This window comes from Triplophysa rosa, linkage group LG6 (genome assembly GCF_024868665.1).
Source record: "Triplophysa rosa linkage group LG6, Trosa_1v2, whole genome shotgun sequence".
In the NCBI taxonomy this organism is placed as follows: Eukaryota; Metazoa; Chordata; class Actinopteri; order Cypriniformes; family Nemacheilidae; genus Triplophysa; species Triplophysa rosa.
In genome coordinates this window covers 21,072,788-21,087,200 of record NC_079895.1, presented here as the reverse complement: position 1 = coordinate 21,087,200, position 14,413 = coordinate 21,072,788, and the positions used below count along the sequence as shown (strand labels likewise).

Here is a 14,413-nt window from a genome sequence, read left to right as displayed (position 1 = left end):
GCAAATTTGGTCTAATATTAAATTCAAGTGTTAAGTAGATTGTGGTCCCTTCCTGTCTAGCAACATGTGTTTATACATAAAATAAAATGAATGTTTGACTTTTCAAAAGTTCTGTCGCATTTCATTAAGTTTATTGAGTTAGCTCATGCAATTTCGGTTAAACGGATTCAAAAAATGTGTACACGAGCGAGCATTGATGCTCCCTGAATTTTGCGTTGCATTGTGGGAATTTTTAGGGAACGAACATAATCAGTGCACTGGAAGGATTTTGTTAATGAAACAGCCCTTAAAATGGCTGACTACTGAACAAGCTGATTGAGACACCCTACATCAGATGATGGTTAATCATTACACTCACCTGAACTCTCTGTAAAGACAGCAAGGGTCTGACCCCCCACCGTCTGTATGGTGAAGGGGTGTTCTGTTGGAGCCCGGACTGACGAAGCCTTCTCCCCAGAGCTCTCAACAACTGTCAGCTCCTCATTCAAAGTGAAAGACACCTAAGGAAATAATCTATCAGTCTCGCTTTAAACACATAAAATAGGCTCCCCATTCCAGTGTCAAAATGATTCAGATAATGTTTATCATGCTTATCAATAGTGACATCTTTATAAAATAAATGTCCTTGCATAACATAACCTCACTGCAGTGAAAATGGCTTTAAATTGTCTTTTACCACAGTCTTTCCCTGGGATCTAGAAGAAAGAATATTATCAGTGGAAAGATTCTATAAAGGTAAAAAAAATTAAGGTAGGCCTATATGAAATGAGACCCTACTTTCCAATTTTAAGTTTGCCAACTTCTCCTCGTCCAGATGCCTTAGCCCATTGCTGAGAAAGATATTTGGGAACCTGAAGTAAAAGTGAATTAGCCTTAAATAATATCATGTTTCTGATGACAGTGTGTAAGCAACAACAGTATGACAACAATACAACTTAAATTTTCAAAGACAACAAGTGGTTCTGCATAATGTTCGGCGTAACGAACTGCTAGGTTTTACTTAAGTCTGTAGAACATAAACACCTTAGGGTCAGGTGTTTTTTCCAAGTAGGGCTAACTTACCTTTACCCGTTGTGGGCAGTAATAAATAACAACAACAAAATCCAGAAATCAACCTCTGATATGTAAATCACCAACCTTAACCAGCCATACGCCTGTATTTTGTTTGGCCCGTGTTAAATCGACATCTTGCCCTTTGTCTGACATGACGGATGGCTTGTTTCATTTGAACACACCGCTCTTGGTACGCCACAGTAAAGACAACCTGGGTATAGGAAGAGCAACAACGCAGCTTTGTAAATTTAAAAACGCTGTATGTATCCCCATCTAGTGGCTATGAATTGAAATTGGAGTGGTTAGTCATGTGTTCGACTTCATGCAGCACTGCGCAGACCACTCTGCGTATGACATCAAATTATCGCGAGATAACTTCCGAGCAGCCAGACCACTGATCTACATATCACAAAAAATTAACATTGCGATGATTAAATATTGCAATGGTTTCATTCCAGTTTTGTAGACACAATTTAAAGTTTATAGTGTAAATGTTAATTTATAGCTTATGCATTACATAGTGCACTGCTTACATAGGCCTAGTACATTGTTGTTTGAGATGTGTCTCATTATTCCCATTGTATCAATTAATAAGGTACGTAAAACGTTTTAAAAAAATCTAAAACGTTAACGTTTTGTTATGGTTTCATCAGTGAAATTAAAACTTCACGAATCAGCCACTAGATGAAGCTGTTCGATCCTCTTTTACGTGCCAAGTAGATGAACACAGAAAACTTGTTTTGTGATTTTAGCAATTATAATGGTCAAATTTCAAGTGGAGACTTGTACAATTTAAAGTGATAACAGTGTTTATAAATCACATATATAAATATCACATACATCTTGCAAAACGATTGCTGCTATAAATCAGGGCCCGGTTGCATAAAGCACCTTAAGTTTTTCCCTTAAGTATGACACTTAAATGGGTGATTTTCCTTTACCAAAGACAATAGGAGAATAACTTAAGTAAAACTTAAGGTATACTTAAGGGAAAATTACACTTAAGGTGCTTTATGCAACCGGGCCCAGAAGAACAGTAGCCTAAGCCTAAACTAAAATAGATTTTAGCTGAAGAATAAAAAAGACGAAGCTAAAACAAATTGTATTGACATTCAAAAAGACTGTTTTTCCATTGTTACAGCAATTACATGTCAGTTAATTATATATGCCAAGTGTATTTAAACCATTGACCTTTGCTTAATTGAACTAAATGTTGTTTCAATTTAAGAAATCACTGTCTTTTCAGAATTTAGAGCTTATGTAAGACATAAATGGTTTATACAAAATAAGGCTTTCACATGCCAAAGCTTTCCTTTCACCACAAGTTCATATTTCATATCAATTCAAACCTTCTCCGAAACAGGTCCTTCAAAAAGATATTCACATATTAGAAAGTGCTGAAAGTGGGGAAGGTTGTCCTTACTGTCCCTCTCAGGAATAAAATCACATGAGGCAGAGGACATTGGAATGAGCTTCATTTGTTCAGGCTTATGTAACTGGATATTTTGATCATACAAGTAAAGATATAGTTAAAACATTACATAGGTCAAACAAAACACTGCATTAAAGATGGCTACACAGAGAATATGAGAGAAAATAGTCAGGTTTACAAGAAAAAAATATTTATGTCATGTACTGCTGATTGACTATTCATGTCCACAATAAAAATGCTGACTCAAGTAAGAAAAATGGTAAAACCTGCCAATTATGATGCACTTTTTTAAGTAACTGCCCATACATGCAATTAATATTTTAGATTCATCATCATTTAATTGTATTAATACATTTGCACGAAAGGGAAATTCTTTTAGCAAGCCACAGAGGCTACTGAAAAATCAAGTTAAGCATTCTCTCTCTCTTACACACACCATGCAATCTTATTAGTTTATACATTGGGTGCTGATTGACTCCAAAAGGACAATTATACAGGGAACACAAGTTCAAATACAATACAAGATACATTCTGTTTTCCTCATGCCTTTTTGTAGATCACTTCAAAGAGGCTGTCATCAGTATTGCCAGTTACTACTTAATTCATCTTAGCAGCCATTTGCATGATCATAAAACACACTGTTGAATCTGAATGTTGAAATGTTTTAAATTATTTTGTAGACAAAAATATAATTGTGCCAACATAATTTTAATTCACAAGAAAACGAAAGCAGCCAGTAAGAGCCCAGAAAGGAAATACTTCAATACTATTAAAAAAGGCATCTCAAGGTGATACGTCAAGAAGCTGGTTGATAAAATGCCTACACTTCTACAATGCCTACGTTTCTACAAATTATAGGCAAATGTGCCTACTTTAAAGATGATAAAATAGGCTATATATAACGTTTTATTTCATTTATTTTTATTTGATCACAACAGAAATTACATCTGTTATTCCATAGTTTGCGTTTAGTAATATTCTAAAGTGTGGGGGGAAATTAAATAAAATTATTTCATCATGTATATCTCTGAAGATGCCCGTTTTAAGTGTTTACAAAATGAAAACCGACTCCACTGTATAAATTGACCATTATTGTTCAGGAGCACAATAGCGCTCTGTTTTTGTTGTGGAGTTCCAGTGTGATTTAAAGCTGCTGACAGCACCAGACGCTTACATTGCAATCAGCTCTCACTGGCTCTCTTTCTCTCTGAAATTTGTATGGATGGACACAGCCTGTCTGCCTAGTCTGGACATCAGGGCACATGCCAATTTGGGTACTGTCAGAACCCATTTCCTCATACTTAATGTGTTACAATACAATCACTCACTCAGATCACTGCATTCCAAATATAGGTTGGGAAAGCGCATGGGGATGTGTCAACCCTTTACTAAACACACTTATACAATCAAAATTCATCAATTTGTCAACGCTTGATTTTATAATGACGTGTCAGATATTTGAAGTCTTATCTGAGCAGTCCGTTGTATATCACCTGGAACAGCATGTATTAAAGCAAATCTCTGTTATTAATTAAAACACTAGTCTAACTCAAAAAGCTTTGAAAATAGTGAATGCTGAATAAGAGTTTTATCAGTCCAGCTGTAGCACACCTGCCTATAATAGTCATGAGGTGTTCCAATCCACAAGGTCCCTAGTCTTCACAGTAGTTCATTCCTTTAACAGAGGTGTAAAGTACTCTATTTTTAGTAAAGTATATTAATCAAATATCATTTGTAGTGTTTTTAGTTTGGAAAAATGTCACATCACTACATTATAACACAGATACAGCCACGGAAAAAAAGAATTAGAGACCATGCCAAATTTTCATTTCAAATCAGCATTTCTAGATGTATTGTGGCCATTCCAGTCCAACGGTTGTTGAATTTCAATAAAATCAAACCTCAGGAGTGACAAAGTCATCCAACAGCGATGTGAAAGACTGACATCATGATAAATTTGAAAACTGATTAAATTTAGGTTCTCATATAGAAAAAAAATATTTTGAACTTCTAAATACACGTACAAATATTACTGTTATATTGCTTAAAAGTGAATATGAACCAGTTTTCTTTGCAGTATTTGAGGTCTGAAAAAAAAATACAGAGTATATTTCCTGTTATTTTGACCAGTTTCTCCAGTTTTTATTTTCTGCAAATAAAGGTTAATAGAAACAATATTTTTGGTTTAAATTTGGTAGAAATATTGTTAGTAATTCACAAAATAAAACAAAAAAATATCATTTTACCTAAACACATATGTAACCGAATGGTATTATTCTCTGGCTAGGTTTAGGTAACGACTACGCCACCCTGGGAATTGCACCCAAGGAATTCAGTGAACAATACAGGTGCTGGTCATATAATTAGAATATCAAAAAGTTGATTTATTTCAATAATTCCATTCAAAAAGTGAAACTTTTATATTATATTAATTCATTACACACATACTGAAATATTTCAAATGTTATTTCTTTTAATTTGATGATTATAACTGACAACTAATGAAAATCCCAAATTCAGTATCTCAGAAAATCAGAATATTACTTAAGGCCAATACAAAGAAAGGATTTTTAGAAATTTTGGCCAACTGAAAAGTATGAGCATGTACAGCACTCAATACTTAGTTGGGGCTCCTTTTGCCTGGATTACTGCAGCAATGCGGCGTGGCATGGAGTCGATCAGTCTGTGGCACTGCTCAGGTGTTATGAGAGCCCAGGTTGCTCTGATAGTGGCCTTCAGCTCTTCTGCATTGTTGGGTCTGGCATATCGCATCTTCCTCTTCACAATACGCTATAGATTTTCTATGGGGTTAAGGTCAGGCGAGTTTGCTGGCCAATTAAGAACAGGGATACCATGGTCCTTAAACCAGGTACTGGTAGCTTTGGCACTGTGTGCAGGTGCCAAGTCCTGTTGAAAATGAAATCTGCATCTCCATAAAGTTGGTCAGCAGCAGGAAGCATCAGAAGCGTCTCTCCTGGGCTAAAGACAAAAAGGACTGGACTGCTGCTGAGTGGTCCAAAGTTATGTTCTCTGATGAAAGTAAATTTTGCATTTCCTTTGGAAATCAGGGTCCCAGAGTCTGGAGGAAGAGAGGAGAGGCACAGAATCCACGTTGCTTGAGGTCCAGTGTAAAGTTTCCACATTCAGTGATGGTTTGGGGTGCCATGTCATCTGCTGGTGTTGGTCCACTGTGTTTTCTGTGTTCCAAGGTCAACGCAGCCTTATACCAGGAAGTTTTAGAGTACTTCATGCTTCCTGCTGCTGACCAACTTTATGGAGATGCAGATTTCATTTTCCAACAGGACTTGGCACCTGCACACAGTGCCAAAGCTACCAGTACCTGGTTTAAGGACCATGGTATCACTGTTCTTTTTGATGATATTCTAATTATATGACCAGCACCTGTAGAACAAGTTCGATGGTGCAAGGAGCAGACAGAGACATGTAATTGCATTCAACAAGGGGCACATTTATTTAAAAAAGAAAATGGAATGTAACCCTAAATTGCCAAAAGTAAAAGCGCAAAGTTCATTATAACGATCATTTAAAAAAAAAAAAACCTCACAAGACAGGAAAATAGACATCTTCAAAACATGCATAAGGGTCATTCAAATGGCAATCAAATGTGGAGGGATAAATTGGTCCATATGCAAAAGGCAAGTTATAATTACCAGAAGCTAACAAGGCTAAAGCTTACCTCAGGGGTGGCAAGCTAGCTGAAAAGAATAAGAATCGTGTTCAACCACACGCATACATGTGCACAGCAAACATTAGTAAGAGGTGCTCACAACCTGGTGCTCCAAACTCACAACTGTGTGCTCCACCCACGTGACTAGCCTCCCCTTCAGCACACTCAGCCTTGATTCAAGACTGGGAAACAACAAAAGTAATTAGTAGGTCCAATACAAATCTTAACCATTCATTCAAATATCAAACGCACCAAAAAGGACAGAGGAAAACTATTCAATAAATAGCAACATTAACGTTAGTGGATAGCGTACTCGGCGTCCTACCCTCAGTCTAGCCGTAAACCCAAACTGAAACACTGTAAATGTCACGGGGATAAGAACACCAACGCTACCAACTCAGCCTAACGGCCCGAAGCCAACTGATTACACAAGAAAACTCAGAGCAAAAATAAAATCATGATATAATTACAACAAAAGATAATAAACCAAAAACGGGGAAAACAAACAGCAGCACGACCCGCGGTTCAGCACGTGAGCTGCGGGAGACTGCAAACAAAACATACCAATGAATAAGAAACTCAGATTAGTCAACAAGAAAAATTTACTAAATCATACATACTCAAATCCACAGGCGAACAAACATTCAGGTGTTAAGATGCCTTCATAACTGTTCCACTAAAAACACAATAGACAATCTTGAGACCACGAGACAAAATCTAACAAGAACATAGCAATGCGACATCAGTCCTACGTACAAGCGTTCATCGGGCACTTGACTTAACTCCCGAGACTTGACAGGAACGAATGAACCACAGTCACTGAAGACCGGAAGAGGGACAGGCATAACACCTACGTTCGAATGCTTCCTGCTAATGCGGTTAAATACGCCGGTCCTTATTTCCCTAATTGCTCATTCAAGCAGGGATCAACAATTAAAGTGAAGCCCCACCCCCTACTGCTACACATAGGCTACCTATAAATATTACATTTTAAAATCAGAAACACAGTCTCTGAAATGGTCTCGTTGTTTCCGCGGCTGTATTGTATTTTTTACTTCACTACATTTCATAATATATTTTTTACGTGTTTTTTACCTTTAATACTACTCAAGTAAAACCATTTTGAGTAAAATACTTAAGAAAGTACTATGACTATTATAAGAAAGTACTAGTACTATTAATGCACTTTGTAAAAACTGACATGTATTTTTCAAATGTAGTTGATTAAAAAGTATGATAGCCTATATGCTATGTTTTATAATGTATGGAAGTATTTTTTTCCAAAGTAAAAACCCTTTAAAGTAAAGATACTTGATCCTTGAGAGTGAAATAATCAAGTAGCCTACTTTACACATCTGTCTTATAGCACTATTAAATTAAATTATATAAAGAATATTTGTTCAATTTGAATGCCCTGCAATGTCATTCAACACACTGCCTTTGAATCGTGCAGATTTTGATTTTTTATTGATTAAATAAAAAATAACCAACAACAATTCATCAGTAATAAGAAGTAAGACTTCCTTAATAACCATTCTTCCATAATAACCCTGCCATATTGGCAAATTAATACTAATATGTTTTCTTTCCCAAACTACAAAGAAGCTATTTTGTTTGGTACAGCTGTCATAAGCAGCTGAATTAGGTTTTAAATGAATTAATAATGCAAGGTTTATTAGCATTTGAAAATGCAAGCAAAACACTTGGATATTTGACACAATATCTATTTTGTGGAGCTCTGCTGGACCTGTAGTTTTCTAACCCCTAACAGAGGTGAGCAAGTGTGTGTGGACTGTGGAATAATTGTCAGGGCATATGTGTTTGGTTGTTCTTTTCTGTCTGTGGAAATATCTGGCCCCTCTTTCAGTGGAGCTGTTTTGCAAAATCAGAACAAATCTCTCAACAACATTATTGTCAAAAGGTCTGTTTACATCTTGTTGGTTTTGTTGCATAGACCAGGGGCTAGTTTCATAAACTTAGCTGATAAGACTGTGTCTTAACAACTAGTCTCACTGACTAGCAATTATTTAAGACCAATCAGTCTTACTTTTCAGAATTCAATTAGACCAATCTTCCTTTTTATGTAACTGACTTTAAGAAGTAATGACCAGTCTTGAAGAAAAAAATTGGATGACTAACTTTATATACCTAACCTAAAATACTGATCTGTTCATCTTTGTTTTAGGCATAGGTTTAAACCAGTATGTTGTTGTTGATTTTCTACCACAAATTTGGCATAATTAAAAGATCCCAAGTCTAAATAAAAAATATTTTGTTGCAACTGAATAAAATATCTACACATTTAGGAAAAACAAACCAACGTTTATGATTATTTTGTAAGGCCAATCTTCCAGGTTTGTGGCACATTAAGTGTCAAAAAATAAAAAAAAGTTTTTGTGTTGAACTAGCCATATATAACATCACTAATTCAAAACATTTTAGTAGTTGTCAAATCTGTCAACCTTGCCTCTGATAAAGCTCAGTTTACTATAAACCTATTTAACTATTTGGGTTACAAAATATATATATACCTAAAGATGTTATTCCAAGATGGTTTGCTGTTACAACTGCACAGTTACAAAAGGCTGTGCTATTACAACAGCCATCCATCACCAAACAAAGGGTTTCCTTTTGGTTCCAGTGGTTGTTCGGAACTCTTCGTCAGCCGTCTCTAGCAGACCCCCTTTCTACACAGACTCCGTGTTTTATGTCTGGGCGCTGTTAACGTGAACTGCCATGCGCGGTCGCCATGTTATCGCGCTCTCCTCCCCCTTTCGGGGACTCGTCACAGGCTGATAGCACTAGCACAGGCTACATTACAAGGAGGCAGCTGGTGAATAGGATCAGAGTGGGAGAGTCATTGCGCTAACGCCGGACTAAAACAAAAGAAAGCACGACATGGAATAAAGCAGGACGGCGCTTTAGAAGAATCGCTCGGTTTCTCTCCGTCATTCGACACCGGCCAAAGGACTTTATTTCGTGCGATTTCGCTCTTTGGTGTGCAATACAACAATTCAAAATGCGCCTGGCAGTTTGAACTGTGATGGGGAGAGACTGTGTCGTTGTAACGTTGGATATCGATTGTCTTATCTTGCGTCGATTTCTTCACATTTAAACTTGACGGATATGATGTGTCGATTTGTTTGGTAAGGATACACGTTTAAAAACAAAAGCTGAAGCGAATCGGCGTCAGCTAGCTCGCTAGTGAAGTTAGCATTGACATTAGCCCGCTCCTCATGGTGGACATTTAAATACACCTCAAGTGGATTTATCTTTTTTGCTGGTTTTATGTGGAAATTACTTGAACGTCTTGAAGTTACTTCTGAAAAAGAGCTTGTCAACACGGCGGTTCTCTTGAGCTGTATTTATAACTCTGTCAGAGACTATCTCCTAGAAATGAATCACCACGAGCGATCCGGTGACTCCGCCAGCGCCCGAAAAATGGTTTACCCGTCGAGTTTACCCAGACGGGAGAGCAGCAGCGGCACGGTAGGTGGTTCCTCTTCATTGACAGCTTCAGGAAGCGCCAGCCTTAACATTAACAACTTGATGCTAGGGGAAGATTATTCACCACCTGTGATGATTCAGTCTCAGACACCGGCCACATCCTCACTTGGGCCTCAGAATCCTCCTCAGAGTCTGAATATCCCTTTGCAGTCAACCCTGTTACCCCAAACTCTACCCACTGCAGTGGCACAGATGAAAAAGAAAAGTGGCTTTCAGATCACCAGCGTTACCCCAGCTCAGACATCTGTCAGCACCAACAACAGCATTACAGAAGACACTGAGAGTTGTGATGACTTGGACGAATCCCACACAGAGGATTTGTCCTCCTCTGAGATCTTGGATGTTTCCCTTTCACGAGCTAACAATCCAGGAGGACCAGAAAGGAGCTCCTCTGAGGAAACGCTGAATAACTTCCACGAGGTGGAGACCCCGGGGGCCGTGTCACCCAATCAACCTCCTATCCTCACCCAGGCACACCCACATAGCACTATGGTTAATGGAACTGTTCACCATCATCATCATAATCATGGACAACATCCATCTGGAAAAGCCCATCCTGCTGTAGTTGGAGCTGGTGGGGCGCATATAGGAAAACCATTGGTTCCTCCAGTGACATCTGTTGTGACCTCAAGTTCTGGAGCTTTAGCAGGCACAGGCCAGAAAATGCCTTTAAAAGTGGTAGGAATTCTTGAGAACGCCTCTCTTGGCACAACCAGTGTCATCGGTCAGCCTTTGTCTACTGTTGCCTCAGGAACCGGAATGATTTCTGTGGCTTCAGGTGCAACAATTAGTACTGGTAATACTACAATAAGTAATGTTTGTATGTTAAATTCTGCCGGTGTGCCTGCCTTGGGTGGCATAAATACCACTAGTAGCAGTGTAAATTACTCCCCTGGATTGAATAGTATTAGGAACCAAAATGTAAACTTGACACACATTCAGAGTGGAATAATTGGTGTGGGCATCACCATGGCAACCACTGGTACCACTGTTTCTGCTATGGCTTCAACAGGTGGAGGGCAGGTGGGGCCAGCTGTTATGGGCCAGCATGCAGTGCTGGCTTCCTCTGTCCCTGTGTTGAATGCCCTGCCTCAGGCCCAAGTGCCTACTCCTGCCTCCACAAGCTCACGTTTCAGAGTGGTTAAATTGGATTCTACCTCTGAGCCTTTTAAGAAGGGTAGATGGACATGCACTGAGTATTATGACAAGGAGGCCCCCAATGCAGCACCCTCTGAAAATGCCCCCAGCACTCGAAGCGTGGAAAGCATTCGGCAGTTTGTACCTGAGAGTGTGGTGTGCCCGGAGAGAGAGTCTGTTAGTGGGATCTCTGTCAACAGTTCTGCTAGCCATTACACTGAGAGCCTGGGCAGTGGAGAAACTGGTGGCCCCTCAGCTGTGCAGCAAACATTTCAGCATTCCTCCACTCAAATGCATGACTACTCTGCTTCTAATATAACTCAGATGCAATCCCAGGACATAGTGCATGCGCATCTTAAGACTAACGTAGTAGCCCCAATGTCAGCGAGGATTCAGCAGCAGGCCCCAGCAACTATTGGAGGGTTGCAGACCGCTATTGGACATTCATCTACTTCTGTGGCCCTTCACATGCCTAAACTGACATATGCCCAGGCAGCACAAACTTCTGCTCAAACTCAGCAGCAGATGGGCTACCCCCCTGCACAGCAGCCAGCTGCACCAGCCCAGGTAGTGTCGGCTCACGTTAACCCCTTAAACCAGGGAGTCAGTATGCCAGCTGACTTCCCTCAATCCAAACAGATCATCAACACTGTGGCACCTGGATCACAAACATTGCCCCAGCTGTCTGCATCCACCCCACCTGTAGTGGTGTCCGGGAACAGTCAGCCAATAACTTCACAACAACCTCTGCCGACTCCCGCTGCTCAATCACGTCCTCAAGGGCTTCTGCAGCCGCAACAAACACCCACCCCTCAGATTATCCAAGTGTCCACTGGTGGTGTCCTGCCTCAGCTTGTGCAGTCTGGGGCCGGTCTCATACAGAAGACCCACGGCCAGCATCTCCCCTCTCAACCTTCTTTGGAGCAGCAAACACAGATCAGCGGTCAAGGCCGTGGAACCCAGTTTATCCCAGCCGTGACCTCCAATCTGCCCACGTCAGGCGTGCCTCCAAACATTCAGAGTGAGCCTCAGTCCAGTGTGATCCAAAACTGCTCTAAGGAGCCTGGAATGCAGCCTGTGGTTAGCGCCTTGCCCTCTGCAATGCCAACACCACTCGAGGATGCTCAGCTCCTTCTGTTACAGCACCAATCACTGCTGACACAACCCAAGCCGACCAGTGGTGAATGTGCCCCCCAGGCTGCCACCGCCCGTGGTCCTGAGGGTTGCAGTGGAGTCAATGCCTTAACTGCCTCAGCCAGCCTGCTGAAGAGCCTGCCTGTAGATGGCGAGGAAGATGGGTAAGTTTCAGAAGTTTTTCTTCATGATCTGCCCTCTGTATGTTTTCTTTTGTGATCAAATTTGCATTCTGAGTAAATTTATTTAAAAAATAATTACAAGATGATAGGTGTTGAAAGGTATGTTTAATTTAGTCCTATGAATGAATTATAGTATGCATTAAATGTCACAGCAGGGTTTTTTTGCACAGCAAAGCTAGAAGTATCATTTAAATAATCGTTATCACAAAATGATTACTTGACTTTAAAAGGCATCCTCAGCTGTAGTTATGGCCCACTTAGACATGCCTTACCCTGTGTTGATGGCCTTTCTAAGGTATACATTGAGTATTATTTAGCTTATTGAACTATATTCACTTGTTTTGTGACAAGTTTGCTTGGAACATAATTTAATACAACAAAGGAGATCAGTGGTGTCTTTCATCTGTTGGGTTTTTGTTTGTTTTGACTATTTTGTGCGGCTATAGCTTTGTGCCTTTTTAGTTTACAGCAGATATCTATGGTCACTGTATTGATTGAGCCTATCAGTGCAATTTTTGCAAGAAATATATAAATTAGTTCAGTTTATGCTCTGTGTCTTCACCGCAAGATCCAAAAGTAACGTACATATGAAACTGAAAATTTGCATTCAATTGTCTTAGTCTTCAAGATTGCAGTACATGCACAAACACACTGTTAAGTCAGTGCGAAATATGTTTGCAGATGTTAAGAAATTTGTCTTAAGCGGTTAAGATAAAAAAACAGGCGTGTTTACACTGTAGTACGTTTATGAGCCTTTTTAAAATGACAGAGCTTGTCTAACAGATGTCTTGGGAATGACAGAGTTTTCTGTAATCGGACACTCCTTAATGAAACAGTTTTGTCTCATACAGTCGCAGAACTACTTGCTTATACCTAGTTTTAGTCATGAACCTACTTAGGTGGACAATGTCTGAGCACAAGTTATTTATTTCAGTATTCGAACTACATTATGTATATGTATGAGTTTTGAACAAATCATCAGATCGTTTTTGACACAGGGTCACACTTGAGTTGATATTAGGTTATCAGCTTTTTTCCAATCACACGTAACCATGATTCAGTTTGAATCAGTTTCAGAAATGTGCAGTTTGAAGTAGGGCTGCACGATAATTTATCGTGATACCACTAAATCCTATTGTAATTAGGGCTGTCACGATTATGAAATTTGATTGACGATTAATTGTCTAATAAATCATTGCGATTATGGCGATTAATTGTCTGTTTTAGGGCTTTGGCGATTATGGCGATTAATTGTCTGTTTTTGAGCTTTGACATTTAATTCTCATTCATTTTTGATTCAGCGATTGAAATGACCATATTGTTCTGAATACAAGACTGTTTTTTTCTTGGAAATGCATCAGAAAAAATTGGGTCATCATATATTTAAGGTTTAGGCTTTTACCTGTCAATAATACAACCACCAAATACTTGTAAATGAAGTAAATTGATCAGGTGTGAATTGAAGCCACCATTAAAATGCTATCAGTCATAGAAAAGCTTCTAGTCTGTTTTTTTCTCACTTGCAAGACTACAGTAAAATTTTACTTGTGTGTTAATGAAATTTTGGTAGACTGGTTTTCACACTGAGATTTGCTTAAATTGCAGGTAATTTGTATAGGTTTTTTTTTTTTAAGTGATTGTGTTGTGGTGGTACATTTTACAAGTATTACCATGCTTTAGTAACAATATAAACACTAAAATATGTAATATGCAGATACACTACAGCTCCCCCTAGTGTCTTCTATAGAGATGTGCGACAATTGCGATGATCTGAAATCATCGCGATGAGGTCAAACAATCGCGATGAGACGATTATTTAATAATCGTGACAGCCCTAATTGTAATCGAGCTGGCATATGCAATGTGTCAATTTTTTTTTTTTAATGCGTAGCTTCTCCATGAAGCACGTCTCTGGGATCAGTAGGAAATGCTGCTCGATCTAAAAGCAGTGCGAGTTTGAGTCGCTTATAATGTGCATTTGAAAAGCAACACCCTTCAAACATGATCATTAAAAATATACTTTATTATCATAAAAATACCCGAGTCTTGAGTAACCGTGAGAAAAAGATGTCAATAGGCATTTCCTAGATTCTAGAACGTGTTATGGTCTTCTTCTGCAGTGCGTATTTGGAGTTTCCGCACGAGAGCGCCCTCTGGCTTTCGGATGCAGCAGCATTTTCCCGTACTTCACTCAAAAGCTGTGCATAAATCACGTGATATTTATCGTCGGTTTATCGTGACAGCCCTAGTTTGAAGTTTGAACTTACCAACTAGTGCTAT

General features: G+C 39.1%; 2 protein-coding genes across 2 annotated transcripts in view; one reads left to right on the top strand and one right to left on the bottom strand.

Moving 5' to 3' along the window:
* gtf2f2b (general transcription factor IIF, polypeptide 2b) overlaps positions 1–14,413 on the bottom strand; it is a 119,332-nt gene that overhangs the window by 30,576 nt on the left and 74,343 nt on the right. Inside the window, exons 7-10 of the mRNA XM_057335467.1 lie at positions 1,138–1,264; positions 778–851; positions 677–695; positions 359–500 (exon numbers count right to left, since the gene is read on the bottom strand). Of these exons, the coding sequence (XP_057191450.1) occupies positions 359–500; positions 677–695; positions 778–851; positions 1,138–1,206 (304 nt within the window). The 5' untranslated portion in view covers positions 1,207–1,264. The remainder of the gene's footprint in view (positions 1–358; positions 501–676; positions 696–777; positions 852–1,137; positions 1,265–14,413) is intronic.
* Positions 8,981–14,413, top strand: part of tsc22d1 (TSC22 domain family, member 1) — a 101,394-nt gene continuing 95,961 nt past the window's right edge. Inside the window, exon 1 of the mRNA XM_057335455.1 lies at positions 8,981–12,115. Within this exon, the coding sequence (XP_057191438.1) occupies positions 9,462–12,115 (2,654 nt within the window). The 5' untranslated portion in view covers positions 8,981–9,461. The remainder of the gene's footprint in view (positions 12,116–14,413) is intronic.